Genomic DNA, 24,834 nt, shown 5'->3' with positions numbered 1-24,834 from the left:
AGGGATTTTTTTTTATTACAGCTGGAATAGGAAATCGTCCTCTTCAAGGCTGCGTGCCATGGCAAAATACCTTGACAACTTCTTTCTCTTGACTCTGCAGAAGACCACAGCAAGCTTTTTACTTGTCTTAGGGCAATATTACCACAAAATAAAAATGTAGGAAAGTGGCTACTGACAGCAGGTCTCACCCAGCCCTTGCCATCTGGAGATCTAAACCCCTCACCACTTTGGATTGTATGACCTGGAAAGAAGAACATATGCAAGAAAGAAGTTTGCTGGTACATCTATCGAATTTAGTCCAAGAATGCAAAACATTTGGGGTATGCAAGCTACAGAGTAAATCAGGCAGTGGGTGTTTCAAGCCTGATGGTGACACTCACAGCACTGTTTAATCAGCTAAATCCTGGGCTGTGGAACACTTCCATGTATAGCAATGCTGTTACAACATTGCAAATTGTGGAAAGCAATGGCACTCATTCACTATTGTATTAGCTGCCTAATTCTTTTAAAGGGCCTGATCCAAAGCCCACTGAAATCCCATTGACTTCAGAATACTTTGGACCTAGCTGTAAAGAAGAGATTTTCAACATTCCTTTTTAACAAAGTGAAAACAAGTACTTTTTGGCTGAAGTTTCTCCTCATCTTTCTAGATATTTGTCTGTTCTTCCCCACCCAGGCAGCTCTGTTTGCTTTTCCCCAGCCAGGTCTCTGCATCTCCAGTCTCCTTGTCTCTCTCAACACACTTTCCCTGCCAGCTCTGACACCTGTTGTAGCCTTTGGTCTGCTTAAGCTGCCACCTCCCAGCTCTCTTCCAGCCTCATAGCTCTGAAAAAGAAAACACTCACTGCCATAATTTTTCATTATAAAGTTCCAAAGGAGATTCAGGTTATTCCCAATGAGATAATATCCAGCCTTATTATCAGAGACCATAAAGATCAGGCAAGAGGTTGTGGGAATCTCCACCATGGAAGATTTTTAAGGAGGTTAGACAAACATCCATCAGAGACAGTCTGAGTATAGTAGTCCAGCCACAGAGTCCAGTAAGGGACTAGATAATGCTTTGATAGGCTTCCCTACATTTCTGAAATTACCACAAAACGTCCATGAAATTTCTTCACGCCTATTGCCTTCTGTAAGGCTTCCACAGAGAGACAGCACATTGTACATTTATAGAGCAAAAGTTCAAGTACCTCTGTTCATTGACATCAAAATAAAGCCTCCTGCTGCCTCTACCAAGTTCAGATTTTCTTTTGGGTCTGAAACAGGGAACTGAAACCAACTTTCCTTCCATTTTGTTCGGTGTATGCATCCTGCATTGCTAGTATATCTGCCATGTTCCTTTTTGCATTTACCTGCTTTGAATCATTGTTATAGAAAGAGAAAACTTCAGTCGGCATGTCACATTAATTCACCAGAGATGGAAGCTAGCCCCACTCTGTCAATGAAGCTGTGTATATTTTAAAAGCAAGTGAGGATATGGCCCATGAGAAGAATATTGTTGCACGTTTAGGCTTGAGAAAAAGGGAAAAAGAGAAGAAAGAGAGAAGGAGAGAGAGGAAGAGAGGAAGAGAGAAAGAAAGAGAGAAAGAGAGAAAGAAAGAGAGAGAGAGAGAGAGGGAGAGAGAAAGAAAGAAAGAAAGAAAGAAAGAAAGAAAGAAAGAAAGAAAGAAAGAAAGAAAGAAAGAAAGAAAGAAAGAAAGAAAGAAAGAAAAAGAAAGAAAGAAAGAGGTAATGTTAAGAACTGATGCAAACAATATTTTTCACTAATTTCTGTTGAAGTAATTTTGCAGTGGCAAGAAAATAGAGAAAAGAAAGAAGATCATTTGTCATAACAGTTCTGTGGCCATGTCTTTAATGCAAAATTCAGAAAAAGCATTTCCAAAATTTTCTATTTTTAGTTCCTTGAAACAAGAAATGATAGTAAAAGAATTGACCAGTGGTCCACAAGTGAATCATAAACAGGCAAGAATTTAATGATTAACTGGGGGGATTTTTCTACCGTTTTTTGGCTTATAAGCAAAATGACCTAGTAATGAAATTTCTTGATTTTAACCTAATCCTCCCCAATATCTATGGCAAACAGTAGCCCCAGCATAAAGATTTACAGCTATGGTTATGTCTCTGCTTTGTTCTTAAGCGTGTATTTACTTCTGCCCATTTGCTTTCTGAAATTCTCTCTCTCATTTGTCATCTGAAGAACTCCGTTTAAAAGGAAAACAGGCTTCAGACATGAAACACAGCTACATTCCTGAAACATGAGATGAACAACCTTTAATTCACGCAACCTTTCATTTACAGTAATGTTTAATGGATGGCCCAGTCTAGTTATGGACAATGCCTCTCCCTGTCATTAGCCTACAGAAAGGTTTAAAACACTTAAGCATTTAAAGAAGCCCTGTTTCAGACCCTGTACTCTCTCCTTCCCTCCCTCCCCCACTCCCCATCACCCTTTCCAACTTCCCTTGTTCTAAGTGCATAATCTAAACGCTGTACTCTGCAAATTGCACTTATTGTTGGCTTCAGGCTTGGAAGGACCCTTCTGAACACTTTTTATACAAACCCTAACAAGGTCACAGTTGGAAAAATCTCAGCTGGTGGACTTGGATCTCATGAGCTAGTCACCATTTATAATTAATATTAATGAATGGCAGACGACAGATGTTTATTGCTTAAGTAGAAATGTGCATTGCTAAACCAGAAGGATTCAGTTTAAATCCAGAGGAACTGACTTTATTTCTTGTACAGATGTGGGTGGTGGGAGAGAATGCCAGTAGGAGATCTAGCCTGTGCTACCTTTAAGCACAAGCAAGGAAACGATACTCTAACGGAGGCTCCTGAGCTCTCTGTGTGATTGAAGCATGATGTTCAGTCCTTTAAAACATTAACTGACGTAAGGAGGAGCCTTTCCATCCATTTCAATGGCTTTGATTTGTACCAGCAGTGGTTTTCATCTGTAGCTCCAAAAACACTAACTAAAATTAAGGAAGAGTTATCTGCATTTTACAGTTGTGGAACATGAGGGAATCGTATAAAGACTGTACTATAAAGAAAAAAAGAGTCTATCACCAAGATGAAGGATCACATTTTCATCCACAGTCTATTTTAAGGTGTTGGAGTTTTTTTTTCTTTCCCCAGTGCTCTTAAAGAAAACTAATGCTATGAAGGATGAATCTCGTAAGTTTAAATCTGACACAGTGGAAGATGCAATACGGAGATGGAAGAGTCTCTGTGAATCCCTCTGAATACTATAGGGCATATTCAGGTTTAAGATTGATGGAACTTCTGTTTTCTAAGTGAAAGCAACTCACTCTTCAGAGTACAGAAATTAACTTCCTCTAACTGGAGACATACAAGAATCTTGGGTAAAATTTGCAAAAGAACATGAAAAATTGTAAGTAATTTCTTGGAGTTTATGATTGAGGTAGGGGTGGGGGTCTGTTTGCTCTGGGTTTTGTGGACAATGCATCCTACTTTTAGTATCTTACATGGATGCTGTAATGTATCTTTATACGGATATCTTACAGGGATACATCTGACTGTGTATGTATGCTCCAAGTATTTACTGTTAGGTTTTTTGTTTGTTAGTTTGTTTTGTGTTTTTTTGTTTGTTTGTTTTTTTGTCCCTGAGATTTCTACACTTCTGTATGACAGTCTCTGAAGTGTTTCAGACTACGTCATACCAGAACCTTGAAAAATATTATTGGTTTTAGAGGCTATGGGTTTGGTCTCAGGTGTTATAGAAGTGCTTAAGGAGTTTCTATCAAAGACTGGCAGCAGTCAGGTTTGTAGAAACAGTGGGTAGTTTTGTTTGTGACTAATTTAAATATTCTTGGAGCAGGTGGGAAAGCAATTATTTAGTTGGTTTTAAAGAGAGGCATGAGATTTTCTTCAATATAGTTGATTGGTGTACAGGTTCTTGTTCAGATGGAGGAAGGAGGTGGCTGGAAAGAGAATGCTGGTCCCCACAGTCCCAGTTTACAGGGTCTAGAAAAGGTCCTGACTTCTTGCCATGCGTCCTACTAGAGGAAATATCACTCACTCTGTTTTTACATCTGGTTCCCTAGAACCTTTCAGCAGCCCTACAGTTTGGCACCTGTAACTGGCCCCATAGTATAGGCAGCGCACACCCCATAGGCATGCTTAGAAGTGTAAGGCCCAGGCTTATTACCATTTTACCAGCACTGCTGTAGCTCTCTTCAGGCACCCCCCAAGCACCAAGCAGAAAAACACATGCCTGCAGCAAGTTCTGCTGGGCTGTCATTATAGACTGCTGGTAGGAACGGTGTCAGAGGGGACAGCACAGATCTCCTGGTGGGGTGGCTAGGGGGCGACAGGCTTTCTTTAGTGCTGCCTGGTGCCCCATGTCATGAGAGGCTGCTTTCTCATCTCAGTGAGAGCTGCATCTCATCTAGCCTGTGGGCCATCTAACCTTATTCATACCGGATCTAAATGGCGTGGTGGTCAGTTTATAAAGTATACCAAATAAAGTGGACTCCAGTGATGCATCACCACATGCAATACTCATTCTTCACATTCCACTTCAAGCTACTCATAAAGCCGGCTGCTAACTTCAGTGTGCAAAGCCTGTGTTACTACAAACAGCTCTAGACTCACAGTTCATTCCCAGAGGGATTAAAAATGAATAAACTTATCACATTCTTGGGGAAAAAAAAAAAATAAATAAAAAAAAAGGCCTGTATAAAATTTACATGGACAATTTCTGTCTGTGATTCATTTCAAATTGAAGACTTATGGGCAACGTTAAAATATTTGCATTCATTTTTTTATGCATGTCCTCCATGACCCCTTCTTAGAAATCTTTGTTTTTAGTATTTTATAGGTTTGAATTTTCCAAAGGAATGGAAAATACCAAATTGTCAAAGTCATCACATTTCCCAGAAATATGCTGATTTCAAGGAAGTCCCAGTGGAAAGCAGGCAGGTTTTGAAACAGCTTTGCCTTTGTGTTAGGTTTCTGTCTAGCATTCTGCCAGTTTGTCTGTTGGGAGGGCCCTTGGCAGCCAACCTGGCAGGCTGACAAGGACTCAAGAGCCTGAAAACCTGAGATCCCTTTGAGAACATCTTGGTCACCTGAGCTCCTTGAGCTTCATAGGGCTAAACTCCGAATCCCTTTGGCACAAAAAAATTCCTGAGCCTTTTTCAGAGGCAGCCCAGGACTCTTGGTGTTCCCAATCCCCTTCTCCCCAAGCTGCTCTCTTCCTGCTGAGCTGCCAGGTATCTTCTGGGTAGGTGAGAAAATGTAGAGTGGCCAAAGTTAAATGTTTCATGACTATTGTTGAAAGGGGACCTTTGCTGTCACTGATGTGTGTGAAATTTAGAAACCTGACCTGTCATTTTAAGGATGAAAATGTATTTGGAAATATTGGCACTTCCTTTAGGGGGGAAGATCAGTGCTTCAGTCAACTGAAATAGTACACAGATATTGGAGGCACTTAACAGAAAGAAACAGTCATTTTTCAACACCTTGCTTGTGAAAAATATCCTTGAAAGCAAATTCTCCCTTCACTTACACCAGAAAACAACCTTGGTGACCTTGGCGTGTTTGAGCAGGTAGAACAGAGGGCAGAATTGGGCCTCTGGCAAATTGAAGTAATAACACCCTGGCTCTGGGCTGATGATTTTGCTGAGTGGATCCATCAGGGGCTGCCTCCTGCACCTATATCAGCCTCTGTGGACTGGCTGATCAATCAGCCAGGCTGGCCAGGATTACCTGCGAAATGTGCGGGGGCGCCCATCCACCTGTCAGCACAGGCATCACCACAGGTGGGAAAGCAAACAAACGGAGCTCAGAGGAGAACGGGACAAGTGAACCGTGCAGAGCAAGGCCAGCGTGGCATCCTGTTGACTCCCCGTCTTCCTTCATCTTCCTGGGGTATTGGGAAACTTAAAGAGATGTAAGGAAAGGGCTCCAGGTGGAACGCATGGCTGTGCCTATCCTGGCAAAGGAAACAGTGCCAGATCCCCAGGTTCCCTGGCACTGGTGCTGGATGGCATGGCCAGGCCACATCCATGCTGTGGGCCACTCAGCACTCAGAGCCATTTGGCATGCCAAAGACAGATTTTTCTCTGCTTCCAGAACTGAGTGGCCTGGTTCAGAGGGCCACATGGGAACTATCCCTAGCCTGGGCTGTTTCTCAGGCACGCCAGGGAAATGTTGGAGACTGACCCATGCCAGGGACCTCTTCAACCACTCAATAGTACAGGTGGCAGAAGCAGTCCTCCTGATGGCTGTGTTTAAGCACTAGTAGACATGGCTAGGAGTACAGCTAGGCTAGAAATACTTCTGAGCTCCCAGTGATGCATCAAGGTGGGATTTTCCCCTCCTTGGCTTCCTCCTTGGCTTCCTCCTTGGCTTTCTGACAGCTCAGCAGTGCTCCAGGCAGTGAGCACCAGCCTGGCCAGCCCTGGCCCTCCCCACTGGGAGCAGAGCCACAGAATTACAGTGTTCAAGACTGGACAGGACCTCTGGAGGTCTTCTGAACCACCTCCCTTCTTTTGGGGCTTCCCACCTTGCACTCTTGTGCTTTACATGAGCTTCAGAGCAGCAGGGTTATATCTGTACAAATATGTATTGCACGCACACTTTTCTGTTCGCATGCACACACACAGTGCTAGCCACAAATGAAGGTCCCATTCTGAGGCAGGAACTGATGACCTGGTCCAAGTGTTATAGTCAGCATCAGCAAATCCACTTTAGGATCGATCATCAGTGTAGCCCAGTACAAAGTCATGTTCATTTAGGGAAAAAGGCATTCTGCATTGCCTGTGCAGGGATGCATCCAAACATTTGGATTGTATGAATATCTTACAAATTGTCAGGTTACATTAATGCAATATCATCATAAGTAAAGCCAAGGAAAAAGGCTTCTCTTGTTTATCCCTCTCTTCTAAAAACTCTGAGTAGAAATCTGAGTACTAAAGAAACAAGTTTCTTCGGGTGTTTTCTCTCTCCTTTTTACTATTGTACTAGAAAGAGTTCAAATGTCTGCTGAGGCACAAGCATCTGTCTCTTATCATGTATAACTTTTCTTGATTATTTCTAGAGAGGCAGACTAAACATGAGTCTCTGACATAATGCAGCATCACATTTTTATTTCTGGTTTGCCCAAAAGCCTGCACCATCTGAACTAAGTCTCTAAAAAGGACTATATTTATCACCTCAATCTGGGCTAGTGGGAGGACTTGGATTACTGGTGCCTAAAAGGAAAATCAACTATTATAGATTTCTCCCAATATCCTGAAACTTTAACAGGGTAAGGTTTTTTGGTACCAATCACTACTATTTCCAATATTTCTGTTGTCATCTGATTGCATTAGTCTTAAATGAGAATGATATGGCGGTTTTGGATGGTCATCTACCTTTTTACAGGTTTTGGGAAAGCTGTAAAAATCAAATCCCATCTGGAAATCACTGTTAAAAATCTCAGTGCAAGCTCAGCATAAAGGTCGGAGGGAGAACACCACTTTCCTAAATACCAGCATGTTGTATGTCACTTCCCATCTTAAACAATGCGGAGCGGTTTTCTGCTCTGCTAAATAGCCATGAGTTTCCTGTCTTTGGAAGCACTGTTGAGATTTTATAAGCTGTGGGATCTTATAAGATGCAAACTGTTATGTAATTATAAAATTGCTGTTGTTAGCACATTAGTGCTGATTAAAACAAGGCTGCTAAGAAATTTCCTCAGTCCCAACAGGCAAGTGCAAAGGAAATGGATGCCCACGGGCTCTGTTCTGAACAGACAGCAATAAATGCCTCCACAAACAGCAAACAGAACTCATCAGAGAAATCCTCCTCCTCTGTCTCTCTTTGACTGGAGGATATTCTTGTATTTTCAGGCGCTGGCAATGTCTTTTCTATGGCACAAGAAAGAGAGCTCTAGCCCATTCCTATTGCAGAGTTCAGTTCAGACCAGGGACTTTCCATAAGCATTGCTTATGACCTCATGAGTGTAGCAGTGCCATTTCTCAAGCAGCCCATGGAAGAAATGATCCCTTCTTACTTCCCATATGCCTAAATGGGATGCAGCTTGCTCTTGCTCTTTATCTGTTACAGCAGCAACTTCTGACATCGCCTGCCTCAGCATTGTTAATCTGCTTGGCCTCCTTCCTTTCCCCTCTGCCTGCTTTATGCAAATGGATTCTGTGCAGGCCTGATCTATTCCTGTATTTAGACACAGTGTTCTCATTCCCCATCATGTGCCTGCCTCAGCATTGTCCTTTCCTTGCAAGGACAGGTTAGCACACATAACATTAGCAAGTATATTTTTCAAGTGAATGCAATTTAGTAGTCCAGAGGCAAATTAAATTTTCAGAGGCAAATGAAGTTCAAGGACCCTAAATCTCAAGGAAACACTACTGTGGGTCTCAGGCTCCAACATCCCCTCCAGTCTGCATCTAGAAAATTATTTCCATTTTCTAGAGGAGACAGGCAAGTACATTAGTCACCAAGTCCCCTAATGCAGCTGCTCAAGCGTATGTCTGCATCATTTGAGGTACCTTGAGGTATCCAAGTACAGTGGATATAAGCATACATGTACCTTAAGATCTGTACCCATCTGGACTGGTACACGGAGGCCAGGTCAGCTGTCCTCATGCATCCTAACAGCAGGAGAACCTATGTCTGGGTTAAGTAACTGTTCCTTAAATGCCTTTGGACCGTAGCTCCTTTAAATTTTTTACCACTTGCTTCAGCAGTTGGTTCATCTTCAAGAGGAATAAAAGCAAGGAGAGGAAATGTACTTAGCCATGTAGCACCTAGGTGATTCTGAAATTGGTAACCCTTGCCATTTTGGTCACCTGCAGATGTGGTGATTATGAAATAGGGCCACCATACTAGGAAAGAAAAGGTCGCTGATAAGAAAGCTATGCTGTTTAAACTTCAGAAGCTTTACCAGATGAATCAGCCACTAATGGCTTGTGAATGAAAGGACAATGTCCTCTGCATCACTGGGCAGTTGCAGCTTTGGAGGCTTGTTATCTTGGCAAGTAGTATGAGTACATGCTACAGCTCGTGTTCCAGAAAAAAAATGTGTCACTTTTCATGGAAATGAGAGTGAGCTGTCCATTTGCATAACACAACATGACTGGGTTACAGACAGAGCTGTAGTAAGTGATTTTAAAGCCTGGGGCATGCTCCTCTTACTGGTATCCTCACTTGGCACAGCTTCTTCCAGGTTATCATGCTGTCATCCATGCAGTGCGGTGAGGAAGGGGTGACGTCCCTAACTAGACTGAAAATGTCCCTGAAAAAGATGCAGATAGGTGGGAAGGAGCAGGGACACGGAGTAGTAGCATTTGGCCCCCAGAGTGTGTACCCTTGCCCTGTGGGGTCGCGAGGGACTGCAGCAAGGGTGCTGACCGTGCTCCAGCAGCAGGGAAAGCGCTGAGGGGTCAGCTGAGGCTGTGAGGAGTGTGAAAGAACACTGTGGCACGTTACAGCTGTGGCTTGTGGTCTCTTATTATAGCCCTTCAGCTGACTGCAGTGTAGTGGGGAGGATTTTGTGGTCCGTGGTGACATGCACAGTGGAAGTGCCAGGACCCTTCCTGATAGGGGCCTATTACGTAGGTGCCTGCAATCCCTCCAGATGCAGCTCTGGGACTCCTCTTGTCCCTTCTTCTCTCCCAGGGTAAATTTATTCACAGAAGCAATCTCTCTAAAAGAAATACAATTATCCCCAGTGCCTGATGCCAGACTCTCACCCTTCTCTTACCCCATGGGACCTACCCTGTGACAAGCCCCCACCAAAGCAAAGCCTTCTTGCACGATCAGATCTAATGCCTTCTTACGGTGGTTTGGGATTTCAGTGCCCACAGAAGGGAGAAGTGAACAAACATGATATATACGATATAAATATAATATATATGAACAAATATATGTCTTAACTGTAGCCAAATGTAACAGGGTGAGACTAAGGGACAATGCCTAAAGATGACAAAATCTGGAACCTGTAGTGGTTATTCCACTTCAGCTATGATTTTTTCTAGGATGTACTGAAGTCCGAAGTTCTCCCAAATTGTGACCAACCTTTGCTCCTTTTAGTCAACAAGATGTGCTTATAGATTTAGTGGAAACCCCACATCTGATGAAGTAATGCAAAGATGTCTCTGAAATGGTCTGGTTTGCATATTTAAAGATGTATTCCAGCACGGATTACATAAATGCAGATGTGGGGATTTCTGAGACCGTGGGCTATAAATTAGGTTAACAAGAACTCAGCACCTTTAAGCTGCTTTGACATGTAATTATATTGTTCTCTGAATTAATTTCACCATCTGCATTTAATTTGAACTACTGCACTTCTCAACATTACGGCATGTCTGTAGATTTACTTCAATATGCAAAGCTGTAGCATTAGAAGCAGCAAAGCATCTCCGATCTACAAGGAAAGACTGCACAGTGCCTGTAGACTAATTCCTCCAGCACAGATGGCCGTACAAAGTTTCGGTTTTGGAATAAAAGCTGTTTTAATGACGAATTAACTGCTTCACACAACACGAACCCACGAGGAAAAGACTCACTCGGAAACATCTGGTGATCTCTTATTTAAAAAGATTTATCCCCCTATTTTTTCCTTTATTTTTCTTTCTTTCATTTTTCTGTTTCAGAAGGGCTCGCTGACCCGCCAGGAGGGGCAGCTCACCTCTCCCCGGGTCCCCGCAGCCCCCGGGACGCGGCGATGTCCCCGCACCAAGCGGGAGCGATCGCGGCGCGGCACCGGGGCGCCCCCGCGCGGCCGCAGCGCGGTGTCCCCGCGCCCCCCGACCGCCCCTTCCAGAGACCGGGGGCTCCGGCCCGGCCCCTGCCCTCCTCGCCTTGTCCTCCTCTGTGTAGAGGAGCTCGGGGGCAGACGTGCGGCTGGAACGGCCCGTGCTGTTCCTGTGCTTCTCACCCGGCCCAGCGCCCGCGTTTAGGAAGAGTTTTCACTGCTTCTCTGCCGTAGAAAAAAAAAAATATTCGGGAAAAAATCTCAGGGAAGAGGAGAGCATAGGTATGCTCTCGGAGGAGAGCAGGGAGGGGGATAAATGCAGGGATTTACCTCTGGCTGCATCATGATGCCAGCAGATATCATGGCAAGATGTCATTGCTGGGAGACTTTTCCCTCGGGTGAACGCTGAACCAAGGGTTGGGTGGGATAAAATGGAGTAGCATCACTCCAACATAAAACCTCCTACTTTTTGAGATAGTGGTGAAAGGAGGTGAACAACCAGCCTGGACAAAGATGACCCTTCAGTGTTCTACCACATTACCCAAACAGCACAGGAGTAGAAGGCAGACCCTTCACAAACTTCATCAATATGGATATATTGGCATTAAACCACACATAAAACCACACAGAGGACTTCACATTAGTCATCCTCAGAGCAGAGGAAAAGTAGACTGAGTTCTTAGTACTTACCAGAAATCAGTTTTGCTCATCCTATGTAGGCTGAGCAACAGAAAAAAGCATGCCTAGGTGGGTCTAGCTAGATGTCAGGTCACCCTCAAAACTTGCAGATGTACAGTCGTGTGCATTCTTTATAAATTCACACACAGATTTAAAAAAAATAATAAAATACATCTTGATTCTTGACAAAAAGGGAAACCATTAAGCATTTTTCCAACGTGCTTAAGGAATTGTGGCTAGGAAGTCACAGCTGAAGGATTTTGGCCAATCACCAAGTGAACAATGTCAAACACTGAATGCCTGGACAGTTTCCATTCAAGTAACATTTCATCTTGGGCCAACTGTATTTACAAACCACTGGAATGAAATTCCATACTGTCATTTATCCATTAGTCAGAGACAGCGTTATGGCGGAGTAAGACGTGTGCTCACTGCCACATGGAGCTCTCCCAGCGGTGGCTAGCTCACACCAAGCCTTGCATGCCCATCCTGCAGGGTCTGCCCTGCTCACCCCTGGGTATCATAAGTGGCACTGCCAAATCCAGAGAGAGATTATGCATGTGTGTGTGTGTGTGTATTGGGGTCATATCTGACTAGTTACTGAAAGTTTGAGGAGCCATTTTACATTTAAAGTTTTACTGTGTGTTTCAGCAGCGACAGATGAAAAAATCAGATGTTTGTCCCTGCTTGACTCAACAGCTGCATCTAAACTTTCCCTTGGTCTCTGATATCAGAGTTGGTCAGGAATGAAGAATCTGTAAAATATCCCATTCTATGCTACACGATAAGAAGAGGGTTGGGTGTATCATCACATCTCAGTCTTACTCCTTGCTGTTTGCCTTTTCCTCCCCTCCTTTGAACCTCTCTCCCTTTATCTGACGTACTCGACCTTGGATGGTAGAGTACCTCTACTCTGTCTGACCTTGGATGGTCATCTGTTCTAAGAGCAAGCCACTGCCCTGAGCCTACTCCCCTACTACGGCCTACTCCTGCAGAGCTCATTGAGCTGTCAAAAAATCACAGCTCTGGTTTTGGAAGGGGCGTAGTGGGAGTATTCAGCATCCTCAACCACAAGAGCTACTGTCAAGTTTGTTTAACTCTCCTAGCATTGGTGTAGGAAAGCCTGGGTTATCTCTGCTGATATTTCAAAGCAAAAAGTATTTGTGCTGCAATTAAGTGGGATAGATTATTTACAGTATTATTGAAATTTATGCTGTTTATAAAGTTAGACCAGTCAATAGTTAGCGCAACCTGGCTTAGGCCATAGAAGTCCTCAAACCTGCTGTGTTTTGGTGGAGTACCTGGAGCTGTGCCCTTGGCTGTGAGAGACGGGAATATATTTATACCAGCTCTAAAACACTGAGACTCTCCAGGGAACTTCCACCTCTTTGCTTAGAGTCAGATGGGAAGTGTGAGGCCAGCTGCTGAATTTAGTGGTTTGATGAAGCATTGGACTCTTGCAGGCACTAGTACTGGTGTCCAGCTTCCAACGGGAGGTGCTAATCCCAGGTTTTACGGGCAAGGGAGTCAGAAATTGCAGCAGCCTGAGCAAATCTTCTAACATGTCATCATTTTTATTTCAGGGAAAAAAAATAGGGAGGAGAAAAGAAAAAAGTCCAACAAAGATGAAAGTAAGGAGACAAGACAGGAAAGCAAAGGGCGAGTAGCCCGAAGACAGAACCGAGAACAGAGGGAAAATAACAACAAAACGCAGCCGAAGAAACGAAAAGCCCCCAATAAAGAAGAGACCCTGGCACCCGTCGACACTGCACATTAACAGCCTTCCATGATTGTTTAAGTCTTATGATGCTGCTATCTCTACCAGACCGCCCTGACAGGTGCTCCAACCATTCAGGCCGCAAATGGACAATGCTACCAGTTATTATTAAACTCTAAACAACATTCCAAATACTTCCTATATTCTCCAAGCAACCATAGTTTATTAAAGAGATTGAGATGAGCCAAGAAATAAAATCTAAAAATGGGATACTTTAAAACTGTTATATTATATGCTTCCATGCATCTGTAAAAGGCAAATAAGAATTTTTGTATATATTAATAATAGGGTATAAAATATAGCAATATAATAATGAATGACATTCAGATGAACAATGTTCTTTTTCTTTGTAAAATATTTTTCAAGTTATTGTTTAAGTATGAGGCAAGAGATATGTCTAAGTCAAAGACGCAAATCGTATCCCTTCATATATTGTACATAAATATTATGAGAAGGAGGAAAACATTTCTGAAGAGCCAGTAGGAACCTAAGGTTTTATAACCTCTGGTGGAGCAGAGTGGGTTTGCCTGTGGTTCCCTGGTCCACGCTCCAGATGTGGGTGAGAAACACCAGGGGAAAGCCTGCAGGGCTTCAAAAACTGAGGGAAAAGAAGCAGAAACATCTGCAGCTTTGAAGACTGAATCCCTGAGGTAGAAAGTGACGGTGCTGAGCTTGAATATTGAGCTTGAGCTCTTATCTATGGGACAACACAATGTTTTCTGGTCTAAACAGTGGTACAGTGTGTGCTGTTTTATGCTTTTTATACCTATGTGTAACTTAAGTCTACATTTCAAATCTTCTGGTGAATGACAAATCGTATTTGTAGGAGACAATGTTGAGTTAATAAAAAAAACAGAGAAATAGACCACGTAACCCTCTTTGTTTTTCACAGTGATGCTGTCTCCTTTTCTGCTGGAGGGAGTGGGGGGGAGAATTTAGTAGCTTCACAGGGAGAAAAGGACACAACTTCAGCCACGATGTGCATCTAGTGAAAGGGTACCCACAATCATAACTACTGATAAAAAGAATTTATAAACTTTTGTCCAATTTTACTTAAATTCTTGTCCTAGTTCTTCTCTCTCACAAAGTAGAGGTGAAAATTTCCATTGCTCAGGGAACAAGCAAAACCTCTGGATATCATTCTAGTTATTTCGGTGGCTAGAGTGACCCTCAAGAGAAGCACAGGCTATACTATATGCTGCCTCTCTGCTCAGAAATGGGTTTATTTTTGCAGAAAAACACTGAGGAGCCAACTCATCACATTTGCTTTGTTGCCACACTCCTCCCAAGGGTAGATTCCATAGGGGTAGCAGGCTGCTTAGTGTGGTGTGTGGTCTAGAAAACGCGGCAGGCAAGCCTTCCTCGCCAGTTCCTGTCCCTACTCATTAGCTCTTTCTCACAACGATTTTGCCTAGACAGTCTGTCTTGGACATTGAAAACGACCCTACCCAACACTGACTTTTCAGTGACTTCTGGAAGAAGATACTAATCATCCAACCAGCGATGCAGGATAGTTTCCTACATTTTGCTTTGTAAGAACTTTGTCTCTTAATGATATGTGTATAGATGTAGTACTCTAATAACATGGGTGTTTAAGGCTCCCACAGCTTGGCTTCATCTTTCATGAGAACTAGTCAAAACTTTGTGTAACTGGTCCCAGATTGTGTGCATATGTCATATTTTTGCTGGTGAGAAGAACTAAACACTAAAGGCTGAGTCTTGCAGAGATGAGTGTCATACGTGTGTAACACTCCTCGTGTACAACATCTGAACAGATGAGGGATAAGTGGGGTGTGCTGAATGCCTGTGCAAGGTACCCAGCGGTGGGAAACTTGAAAGGAGGTGCCTCCGCCAAGTAACTTATCTACACCCTCTGTCACAGTGCACTGGCATCTACCTCCCACCACTGACCTTGGCAGCAGCAGATGTTTTCCTCTACCAGCATCTTCTCCCAGTCTTGGCAGCACCAGCCCAGGAGAAGCTGGTGACAGAGAAGTGGAAGGTGCAGGGCCTGTGCTCTGCACTGAGGCTCCAGGTGATGCTGTGGGGAGGCAGAGAGAGGGAAGGGGAATTCCTGCTGCTGCCAGGCTCAGATGTTGCCACCAAAAGATGAGGTACCAGCTGCAGTTCTGTGCGGAGAGGGACTGGCATCGCAACAGAAAGCAGCATTCATTGCTTAGAGCTGTAGCAACCCATCTGTCTGGGGTGCTGGTGGGCAGACAGGGATATTCAGCTGCTTAGGAGAAATATACTGCTCAATTTACTTCCTCCAGGGACAGGCTGATGGCCAAATGAGCCATCCCTATGGATACTTCAAAATACACCACTAGTTTGACCACATGAATAACTGAACCCAAGAGCGCTTTGTCTGCGGCCCTTAAAAAGGACCACTAGGATGGTGGCTTCTCCCTGCCTTAATTAACATAGGAGTTAAATGGCAAGGGGCTTTCAAACGGAAGATTGTCTCTTGATAGAATTATGAACAAAGCCTATAAAAACAAACAAGACTGTTCAGAGGGGAATTAATCACAGAATCACAGAATTTCTAGGTTGGAAGAGACCTCAAGATCATCGAGTCCAACCTCTGACCTAACGCTAACAGTCCCCACTAAACCATATCCCTAAGCTCTACAATTAAAAAGAGGAAAAAAGCAAAATAAGGGAGCCAAACTAAGAATGTCCCTGATCTCAGTTGTTTTTTGCTACATCATTTGGAGGAGACAAAGGAGTGCTATGTATCTAGCAAAGACAGACAGAAGACTGGAAAAGCAGTATCAGGAGCAACAGGTTGAAGGAAAAAGAGGGCCAAAGGAAGAGAAGTTAGGATACAAATGCGAGCTTTGTTGTACACTGCCATATAAACCTTTATTTGAAACTCCAGAGTGCCTCTCCCTTCTTACGCAAGTGGCAGTGACAAGAGAGACGGCTTGTCTTACCAAGAGCAAGACTTGGAATACTGCAACCTTTCATCAAGGGATACAAATGTAAAAGGAATCTGGCTTGTGGCAGTAATAATTTATAGGAAGAGTACCTGAAAAACCATGATACAACTTTTCCTGGAAATGATCAAGGAAGTTGCCGTCATGTTGTTCACTCCCACAAGAAATAGTGTTTGATAATATTTCTTGTAGCCATGGTGAAGCACTAAAAAGTACATCCAACTCATCTGGGCAACTATGAGTTTCTCCAGCCCTGGCACTGAATGGAAACTACACTGACTGCAGGTGAACTGCTCCATTGGGACTACCAAGAAGCTGAAGAATACGTGTCTTTGTAGGTCAGATATATTGCAATGGCACTCACAGCCCACCAAGCAATAACTATGTGAAATTGGGGGCCGACGATCTTACATGTGAACTCATTCAGAGCTAATGGGGAGTCGCATGACCTTACTGCAGAAATGCTAATTAAGTGCTGCACGTAGCTGTGACTAAATTTGTGGGAAATTTCTTTCCTGACGATTGTTACAAAATACCTTAATAGTCAATTTTAAGTAATTCCTAGAGTCGCATTATGAACACAGTAGGATTATGACTGATTTTCTCAAAATGGGGACTAATTGAATAGGTGTTAACTGTTGGCCAAATTCACGGTATGCTAATTATTAAAGAATAGTTCTGGAATAAAATATTAAGTATCTGTTATGAACAGTAGGACAACACAAATGATGTGCTGTTTCTGACAGTAAAACCATTTAGGGAATTATAATTAGCAAAAAGGGATAAAATTTCCAAAAAGTCACAGTTATGCCCCAGGTTTCAGACCTGTCTAACCAAGCTGTACCTGGTTCCCTCACCTGGCTCCATGTTACTGAAGACCTGAATATGGGAATCCAGTGGTGAGGCGTCATAAACAGTTAAAGCTGTGACCTGTTGAACCCTTCATTGAAACTGTGCCAGCAGCTTTACTCTCAGCCACCACCACAGGAGAATTGCTGGGCTGATTAAAGCACTGAATAAATGACTCTCCACTCAGCTGGGCTTAGCTGCGTGCGGTAGCAGCGGCAGCAGTAGAACCCACCAGCAGAGTGGGACCATCACCAGCCAGCCCTCACAATGAAGGTCTTGTGTCATGCTCTCTACCAACTGCCTTTGGATATTTGTGGTTGTTATGCTGATGGGAAAGCAGCACATGAATATTGTTATTAATTCAGAAGTATTCCTCTATAGCCCCATGAGTCACTGTCATCTCTTTTTTGTTTCTGTGGTTTTAGGCTCTGCAGCTTATTGAAGGCTTGACTTTGTGACGCAGCATGAATGTACAATGAGTCTTGTACTTAATTGCTATGCATTGTTATTTTCAGAGACAGCACTGGGTTTCATCGGTATGGTTCACATGAAGTTACAATAATTTAAACAATAAATCTGCATAGCATGACATAAGAGATGATTACGGGAGTCACTCCTTACTTGCAGTGACGTTCTGCAAGCAGAAGTTAGAGCTGCAGTTTCAGGGTAGCTTAAATCCAACAGGGAGGGCTTGGGTGATACTGTCAGATTTCCAGGCTCACATCTGCTACCTCACTGCCATTATTTAGCACAAAGTTTGAACACTAAGGATCTTGCATTCTTAGGCAGCAAGAATACTCTGCAGGTATACACTCTCAAATAATTCTCCTATATGGCCTCTTGATAAAGGGGGATCAGCCCTTTCCTAGCATTCTGTGATAAACTGCTATCATTTGCACAGATGTTAAGTCAGCGTGTTTGCTCACCATTATGATAGCCCATCTGTCTCTTACATCTTTCTCTCCTAACTTAGCTGTGATATTCCTAGTGGATTTAGGTCTGCTCTTTCAGCTCCAGAATGCTAATTGTATCTGCCTTTGAGAAACTAGTGCATGCATTGATTTGTTTGGCACAGAAATTTATCTTTTTTTTTTCATGGTTGGATGAAATTTTTGTTGATAATATTCTCTAAAGTATTTCAATATACTAATAATGTCCACATGAATCCCTCACACTCAAAGACAGTCATTCAATTTCTTAAAAATAAACTCTCGGCACTCCTGCAGAAGGCTGGCTGGAAGATCATCTTGCCTGGGTAACATTTGTTAACCATCTTTTTAGATATAAAGCTGTCTGAGAATGATCATACACATGTCAGCAAGAAAACAGACCTTTAAGGAACTTTGAAATTGTCCATCTGGTTCTCCTCTTTAGAATGTACTAAGTGTTTCCTAGCAGTCATCTGAACTGTACACCAGTGCCTTGTGGCTCCGTTTCCATCTCATCCTTACCTTATCCAATCGGGGCCATTCATGGGACACTTAATAGAAGGTAGGATATTTCCAACTTGCTTTGTCAATACACACACAGGCCTGCAGTTACTCTGTGTGTGCATCTACATTATTCTTAGCTTATGGCCACTCTTGTGAGTGGATTCGTTTGTGGGTCTTTAACCATTTTCCTTTCTGATTGGCATTTATTCAGCTGCATACACATACCTTCTGGATTCCCTGCCTGTCTGAAATTTTTGGAGCTCTGGTCATTGCGGTCACACCTATTGGTCTCACATTCTCTTCTGTTCTTGTTTCTTCCTGCTGTCCCCTCCATTTCAATCCTAAGTGTCCTTTTCTTATTCCCTTTCTTTTGCACTAACACTGATCCTCTCCTTCTTCTAATCCATCTTCTTTCTTGGGTATCCTGACAGACAAATCCATTACCTGAATGACAAACCTCTCCTTGCATTTGACTGCTGAGGCTCCTCTTTCTTTTTCCTTCTCTTTGCACCTTTCTCATGCTTATCTTACTTCAGTTGTTTCATCTTATGAAGGCTAGGAAGTAAAGCAAAACCAAACTGTTCCAACACAAGGCTTCTTTGTAATCAAGGAGTCTCATCCTAGGGAAAGAAGCTCTCTTGGATGAAATTTACACACAACTTTTTCAGTAATAGATACTGTGGAGGCAGAAGAAAATGCAGGCACAAAAAATAGGTTGCAATATAACAGGAACAAGAGGGTGAAGAGCTGTGAGCTGGTCTGGCACCTTTAAAAGGATGATGTGAATAAAATTAAACTAGCAACAGCAACCTTTTTTTTTTTTTCCTTGTATAGCGGGAATAAGGAACAAGGATAAATGATCCCGAAATGGAACCAACAGGTTTTTATTTATTTTATTCTTGATATGCCTATAGAAGAAAAATGGAAAAAAAAGCAAATTAAGGCAGATACAGGAACAGAGGGATGACTGGCTAAGGGAAGAGACTGTAAAACACACTCTCATGATTATTTAATCTGTGTATGAAACGATCTCTACTGATTCATAGCCTACTCCAGCATACCCAGGGCTGAGCAGGTTAATGAAGTTCTACCAACATTTGTACAGTCATTGCCCAGGGGGAACCAGTAGAGCAACCAACATGTGAAACAGGTTTTCTCACAGAGAAAGAAATGAAGGAACTGCCTTTTTGTGTTTGTTTGTGTGCATGTGTGACTGAAAAACAGGAAGGTAGCTCCTCTTTCTACCTTATGCTGGAGCACAAAATACCACAAAACCCATGCTGATGGTTTGATCCTTACTGTGTTATTAATGCACTGTATATCTCAGTCCTTAAAATATGCTTCTATGAATAAGGAAAAGATGGATAAAATTTCATAGGCAAGTCAACGCAACCAGTGCAAGGGTATGTTCTTTTCTTACCAGAACTGGCATGTTGTCTTATTCTGCTGTCAAAGGAACAAACTTTGAAAAACAATTTTCAGCAAAAATAAAATTAAAAATGATAGTCTTTTTTTTTTTTTCCTCCACTGTGACACTTTGCTCATAAAAGAAACCTCCAGCGAGTAAATGACAGCAAATCTGTCATACAGCTACTCTAATAATTCTGCTCTTTGAAACAAGCCTGATAGTCTCACACAGCGGGAGGGAACTAAAAATGGGTAGATTGCCTCTACGTAACACTGTCAAATGTCAGTGTACCACTGTTAGTTATTGGAAAAGAAATGCCCAAAATATTAAATAAAGCAAAGCTCACCCTTTCAACCCTTTTTCTCCCCACTGTTAATTGTCTGCTAGCTAGTAGGAGAGTAGTATTTGCTCTTGCAAACAAGAGATTCACTAGCTGGGAAGGAGCTGTCACTCACTGTTACCAAACCAGGAGATCTCTCGTAGAGTGGCATAAGGGCACAGTTCTGCCACTTTTGGTGATGATGCCTCTGTCAGATGTGTATGTCTCGCTGCTATGCTGTACCTGAGATATTACTGCTCTTCTCGTCTCTCCCTTCCATTGAAGAGTGACTTTGACTTTCCTGGAGTGTGATGAGCACCTAGTTTTTCCAGAATCAAGTTAGGTTTTCCTAAAATCCATTCCTACTCACCAACCCCTGCCTCAGACATATTCTGTTCAGCAGATGGGTCATATACAGGATCGCTAACTCCACTCTGCTGACAGCATGACTTGGAAGCCCCATGTGCGTGTGTTGTGCAATGAGGTCAGGGGTGGAAGGACTGGGCAAAGACTGGGTTTCGGATCACACTTATCTAAAAAAGGAAACACATTACATGAGCCACTATTACCATGACATGAGCCACCAGTTTTAAACACCTTGAAATCCTGAAAGGGAGCATTTACATGTTAATGAAGTGGTCTGCATTATTGTCTGTCTCTGTCTATTATTCTCTATCTGGACAAATCTTACAGGAGCATCTTTTGCTGATAGCTGTCCAGATGATAAGAACAAGCACACATCTTACCCTACAAGAGTTCTTTTACTAATTGGCATTATCTAAGCTCCAGTAGTGCATCAAATGTTGTAATAAGCATCTCTGATCTGTGGTTTCTTTTCACATCCTATTTCCTACAACTTTACATTCTCTGTGCCTAATGCATTAGTGAAGTCTAGACATATTGTGCTCGTTGCACAAGGGAAGGAGAAAAGAGAAGCAAGACTTCTCAAGCTAGTGGAAATTTTGCCTGACAGATCATTTTCTTGTTTTGGTTCATTTTGCTTTGTTGTACAAGGGAGAAATGTCAACATGAGATAATTTCTTAAGCACATGCACCCTGAGACCTACATTTTCAAAAATAATCCCTGGGGAAAGAAAAGACGGTAATTAAAAGTAAGTATTTGAAAGTCAGCTGGGCACCTTAAACTGAGATTCTGGCGCACCATTAGGGGGCCACCTTAATATAAGGTCTTAAGAATGAAGCTCTTAGAAAGACTTCTGTTTTATTCAGGCGAGGAACACTCGCCCAGGGATAAGTAAGAATTCCTTGCAATTTTCTCATGGGTCCTGCAGAATCCTAGGAGCAATTTCATACATCACAAAATGCAGGTCCACTGCACTTTAGTTACTGTCAGCGGGTGGTTAAAAAGCACAATGTCCACATTGTACCTAAGCTGGAATTAAAGAGGTATCAACTATTTTTCAATATAGAAAGCTTTGTCTTCCGACTACAAGAATAAATAAGTCATTGGTCAGGAATGCTGGATAGTTATAATTTCAGGCCTATAAATCCTACTTAGTGTGTATTGTAGCCAGCTTTTACGGAAACGTTACTTCATGAAAATCACACTAATAGCACTAATAGCACTGTATTATTTATTACTAAGAGTTAGAGCTGCAGCAGCATCCTCATCATCCCTCAGCTATCTCCCCTTGCAGGAAAGCAATAACTGCCATGGCTTGAAAAATGGCTGATAGTACCATGAGGAATTTCAATATCAGTTTGAAAAGTGGATGTTCTTTGCAAGCTATAATGCAATGAGCAACACAAAGCACCTAGATAGAGGCTTATTTAGAGGATACATTGATAACACTGCATACTTTCTTAAACAGCCTTTTCCTTGACTTCTTTTTTTTTATTTTATTTTATTTTTTTTTTTTTTTATTTAATATAGTGACACGGATCTGAAGTTAAGGTTTCTTTGCATGCCACTTTTATGTAAGCAATATCAATGACTAATAATCCCATACAAAGCCGTCAGCACAACTCCAAATAAAGCTGTCAGCCTTGCATGAGCTCTGCTGCCAGGCTATGATAAGTGCCTGGGCTGCTTTACCACTTCCTTGGTGTCTGGCTGGTCTGAAACACGGGCAGTGTCTCTGCTCAGTTAAGCACAAGAACAAGTCTCTGAGAAGTCCTCAGCCAACAGCTGAACGTACCCATGGGCACTTGTGAAGCAACAGGATGAAATTCAAGAAGGAAACTGCAGAGCACCACACATAGGCAGGAATATACAAATGCACAGAGGAATGACAAAAGGCCATTTAGGCAGCAGTGGTAACAGCTGTCAGCAAGTGTCAGAAAGCAAGCAACATCATACTGGCACACACAAGCAAAGATGTAGCCTGCAACATACAAACAAAGCAATTCTGCTGTTCTCAGTACTGCTAAACATCTCAGCTGAAGTACAGTGTCCTCTTAAGGCATCACAGTTCAAGAAAGAGATGGTGTAATTGGAAATAGTTCAGGTAAGAGCACTGAGTATGGTCAGAGCTCCAGCAAAACATTCTGTGAGGAGAGAGACTTGAGGGTCTGGACTGCTAGGCAAGAGAAGAGAAGATGGAGGGGGCACATGGACATATTTCAGGTGTGTACCATTGGTCATTCAGCACGCACAAGCTAAAGAGATGTTATGGTTTTGAGCTACAGAAAGGGATATCAGGATGAGGCATTAAAAAACAGTACTGAATGGCAAAAGGGATGAGCCGGTCGAAATAATGCTATAAGGAAACTGTGGAGCCTCTGTCAATAAACCTCAGCAAGCACAAGTTAGAAAAATAGCTATTAAACAACAAAGGTGTATGGTGGTGCTGCATTAGAACCGAGGGATGGACTATATTAGCTCTTAATGTTTCCTTTTGCCATCTTTTGTTATGATTCTCTCACATCTAACTATCTATAAAGCAGATAACATGTTTATAGCAACACTGCCAAGGATGAGATGGCTATGGCCACAAACAGGAATCATTCAGCGGACAGCTGCAGGAAACTGAACTAAAGGGGTTCCTTAAAAGTCTAAAACTCATTTCTCTCTTTTCTGGATATAATAAACAATAACACCCACTGAGGGCAGGGAGCAAACGAAAATGCAACACATGCCAAACACTCTAAGAAACCTAGTTAGGTAAAACTAAAATACTGCTTACATCCCATCTGCAGCCAGTTTATAATTTTACCTTTTCTCAGGATATGCAATGCCTGTGCTCCTAGCTTCCACATTCATACACTGAGAAAAATAAAACCACACAGCTTTTCCTGTTGCTTTCCAAACTAAATTTACTCTCCCCTTTTCTCAGTGACTCAAATGAACACTGAAGCCTCCAAGTTCAGAAGACAAATACAAAACATAAACTCTATAATCCCCTTTCTTACAGGAACAAAACCTATGCTGTCATGCTAGGCACCTGTCAGCTGCCTGTCCCAGAAACTTATCAGCTTGCTGGACAGTTTCATCCTGATCTGACAAAAAATAAATAAATAAATAAATTATATATATATATATGTTTTGTACAAGGTATGCATTTGATCCTGGCCTGCCAGTCAGCACAAACAGAGCTCTTGAGCAGTGGTTAAAGTAGGGCTACCGGGGAAAAAGGGAAGAAGATGGGAAGGGAAGGGCTGCGGTCAGAAGACGAGAATTCAAAGGAATATTGGTTTCCTTATTTTGGTTGCTCATGCAGTGACTTGTTTTACTTTCTGAACTTAAAAATTGTAATTTGTCTTCACGAGTTTGGAGGAGAAGAGGAAGGGTGCAGACAACCAAATTGCAATTTCTTAAATCCTCAGTAGGATAGTACTATTTTAACACACACACAATAAAAATAAAAACAAAAATAAAAATAAAAAATAAAATAAAAATAAAAATAATAAAAATAAAAATAAATTCTACAGGACCAGTGATACCTGTTAGCAGCCAGGAGTGCTGCTTTACATTGCACCTTGAAAGGCACTGCCTGGAGGAGCAGAGCCTTCTCTAACATTACCCAGATGCCCACCCCACAGCCAGAGCCAGGACCGCAGGCTTTGTAGGACCTTTTTAATGACCACATCAGCTGAAGTGTACCCAGCTCGTGCCATGCACACACTGCAGCCCTGTTCAGCTCAGGCAAAGCTTTTCCAGTGCAGACTTCTGCAGAGGAGCGCTGCAGCTTGCTCCAACAAGCACGAAGAGACAGCAGGGGGAGCACGCACACATCTCTGCCCATCCCACTGACTCCTGTGGAAACCCACTCCTGGGTCCAGCCCTTTGGTATCGCTCCGGAGAGGGACGTATGGGGTATGGCAATGCAGAGCAACCCCAACAGTCCCCTTCTGGGTAGTGAGATGAAATTTTAATGAATCATTTTAATGATTCTGACATCTTACGGTATGCATATACATAATACCCAAAAATAATAAAAATGAATGACTGCCTTGGATTTCTCAGAAGCCTTAGGGTTAGATTGTAAACGCAAACCCTTCCTCCCCTGTCAAAAATGACACTTGTCAATACTGAGACAAGCTCCCCCACAGCACCTCCTGGTCCCTATAGGAATCCTCAGAAAGCAGAGCAAAGAACTGCCTAATGCAGTCAGAATTAAAAAGCAAAACCTGTGACTAAATGCCCACCCCAGCAGGTGTCATTTCATGCACGTGTTGTGACTGGGAGGTTAAAGACACACATGCCAAGGGACGGGGAGAGGCCTCTACTCCAAGCAGAACAACC

General features: G+C 42.6%; 1 protein-coding gene across 2 annotated transcripts in view; it reads left to right on the top strand.

The window, feature by feature from the left end:
• RSPO3 (R-spondin 3) overlaps positions 1-14,054 on the top strand; it is a 60,981-nt gene extending 46,927 nt beyond the window's left edge. For both annotated transcript variants that reach the window (XM_068677513.1, XM_068677511.1), the window contains exon 5: positions 12,988-14,054. In XM_068677513.1, coding sequence (XP_068533614.1) covers positions 12,988-13,181 — 194 coding nt within the window. In that variant the 3' untranslated portion in view covers positions 13,182-14,054. The remainder of the gene's footprint in view (positions 1-12,987) is intronic.
• Positions 14,055-24,834: the final 10,780 nt, after the last annotated feature.

This window comes from Anas acuta, chromosome 3 (genome assembly GCF_963932015.1).
Source record: "Anas acuta chromosome 3, bAnaAcu1.1, whole genome shotgun sequence".
Taxonomy (NCBI): domain Eukaryota; kingdom Metazoa; phylum Chordata; class Aves; order Anseriformes; family Anatidae; genus Anas; species Anas acuta.
Note: the sequence above shows the minus strand (reverse complement) of the source record. Positions and strands in the feature narration are given on the sequence as shown.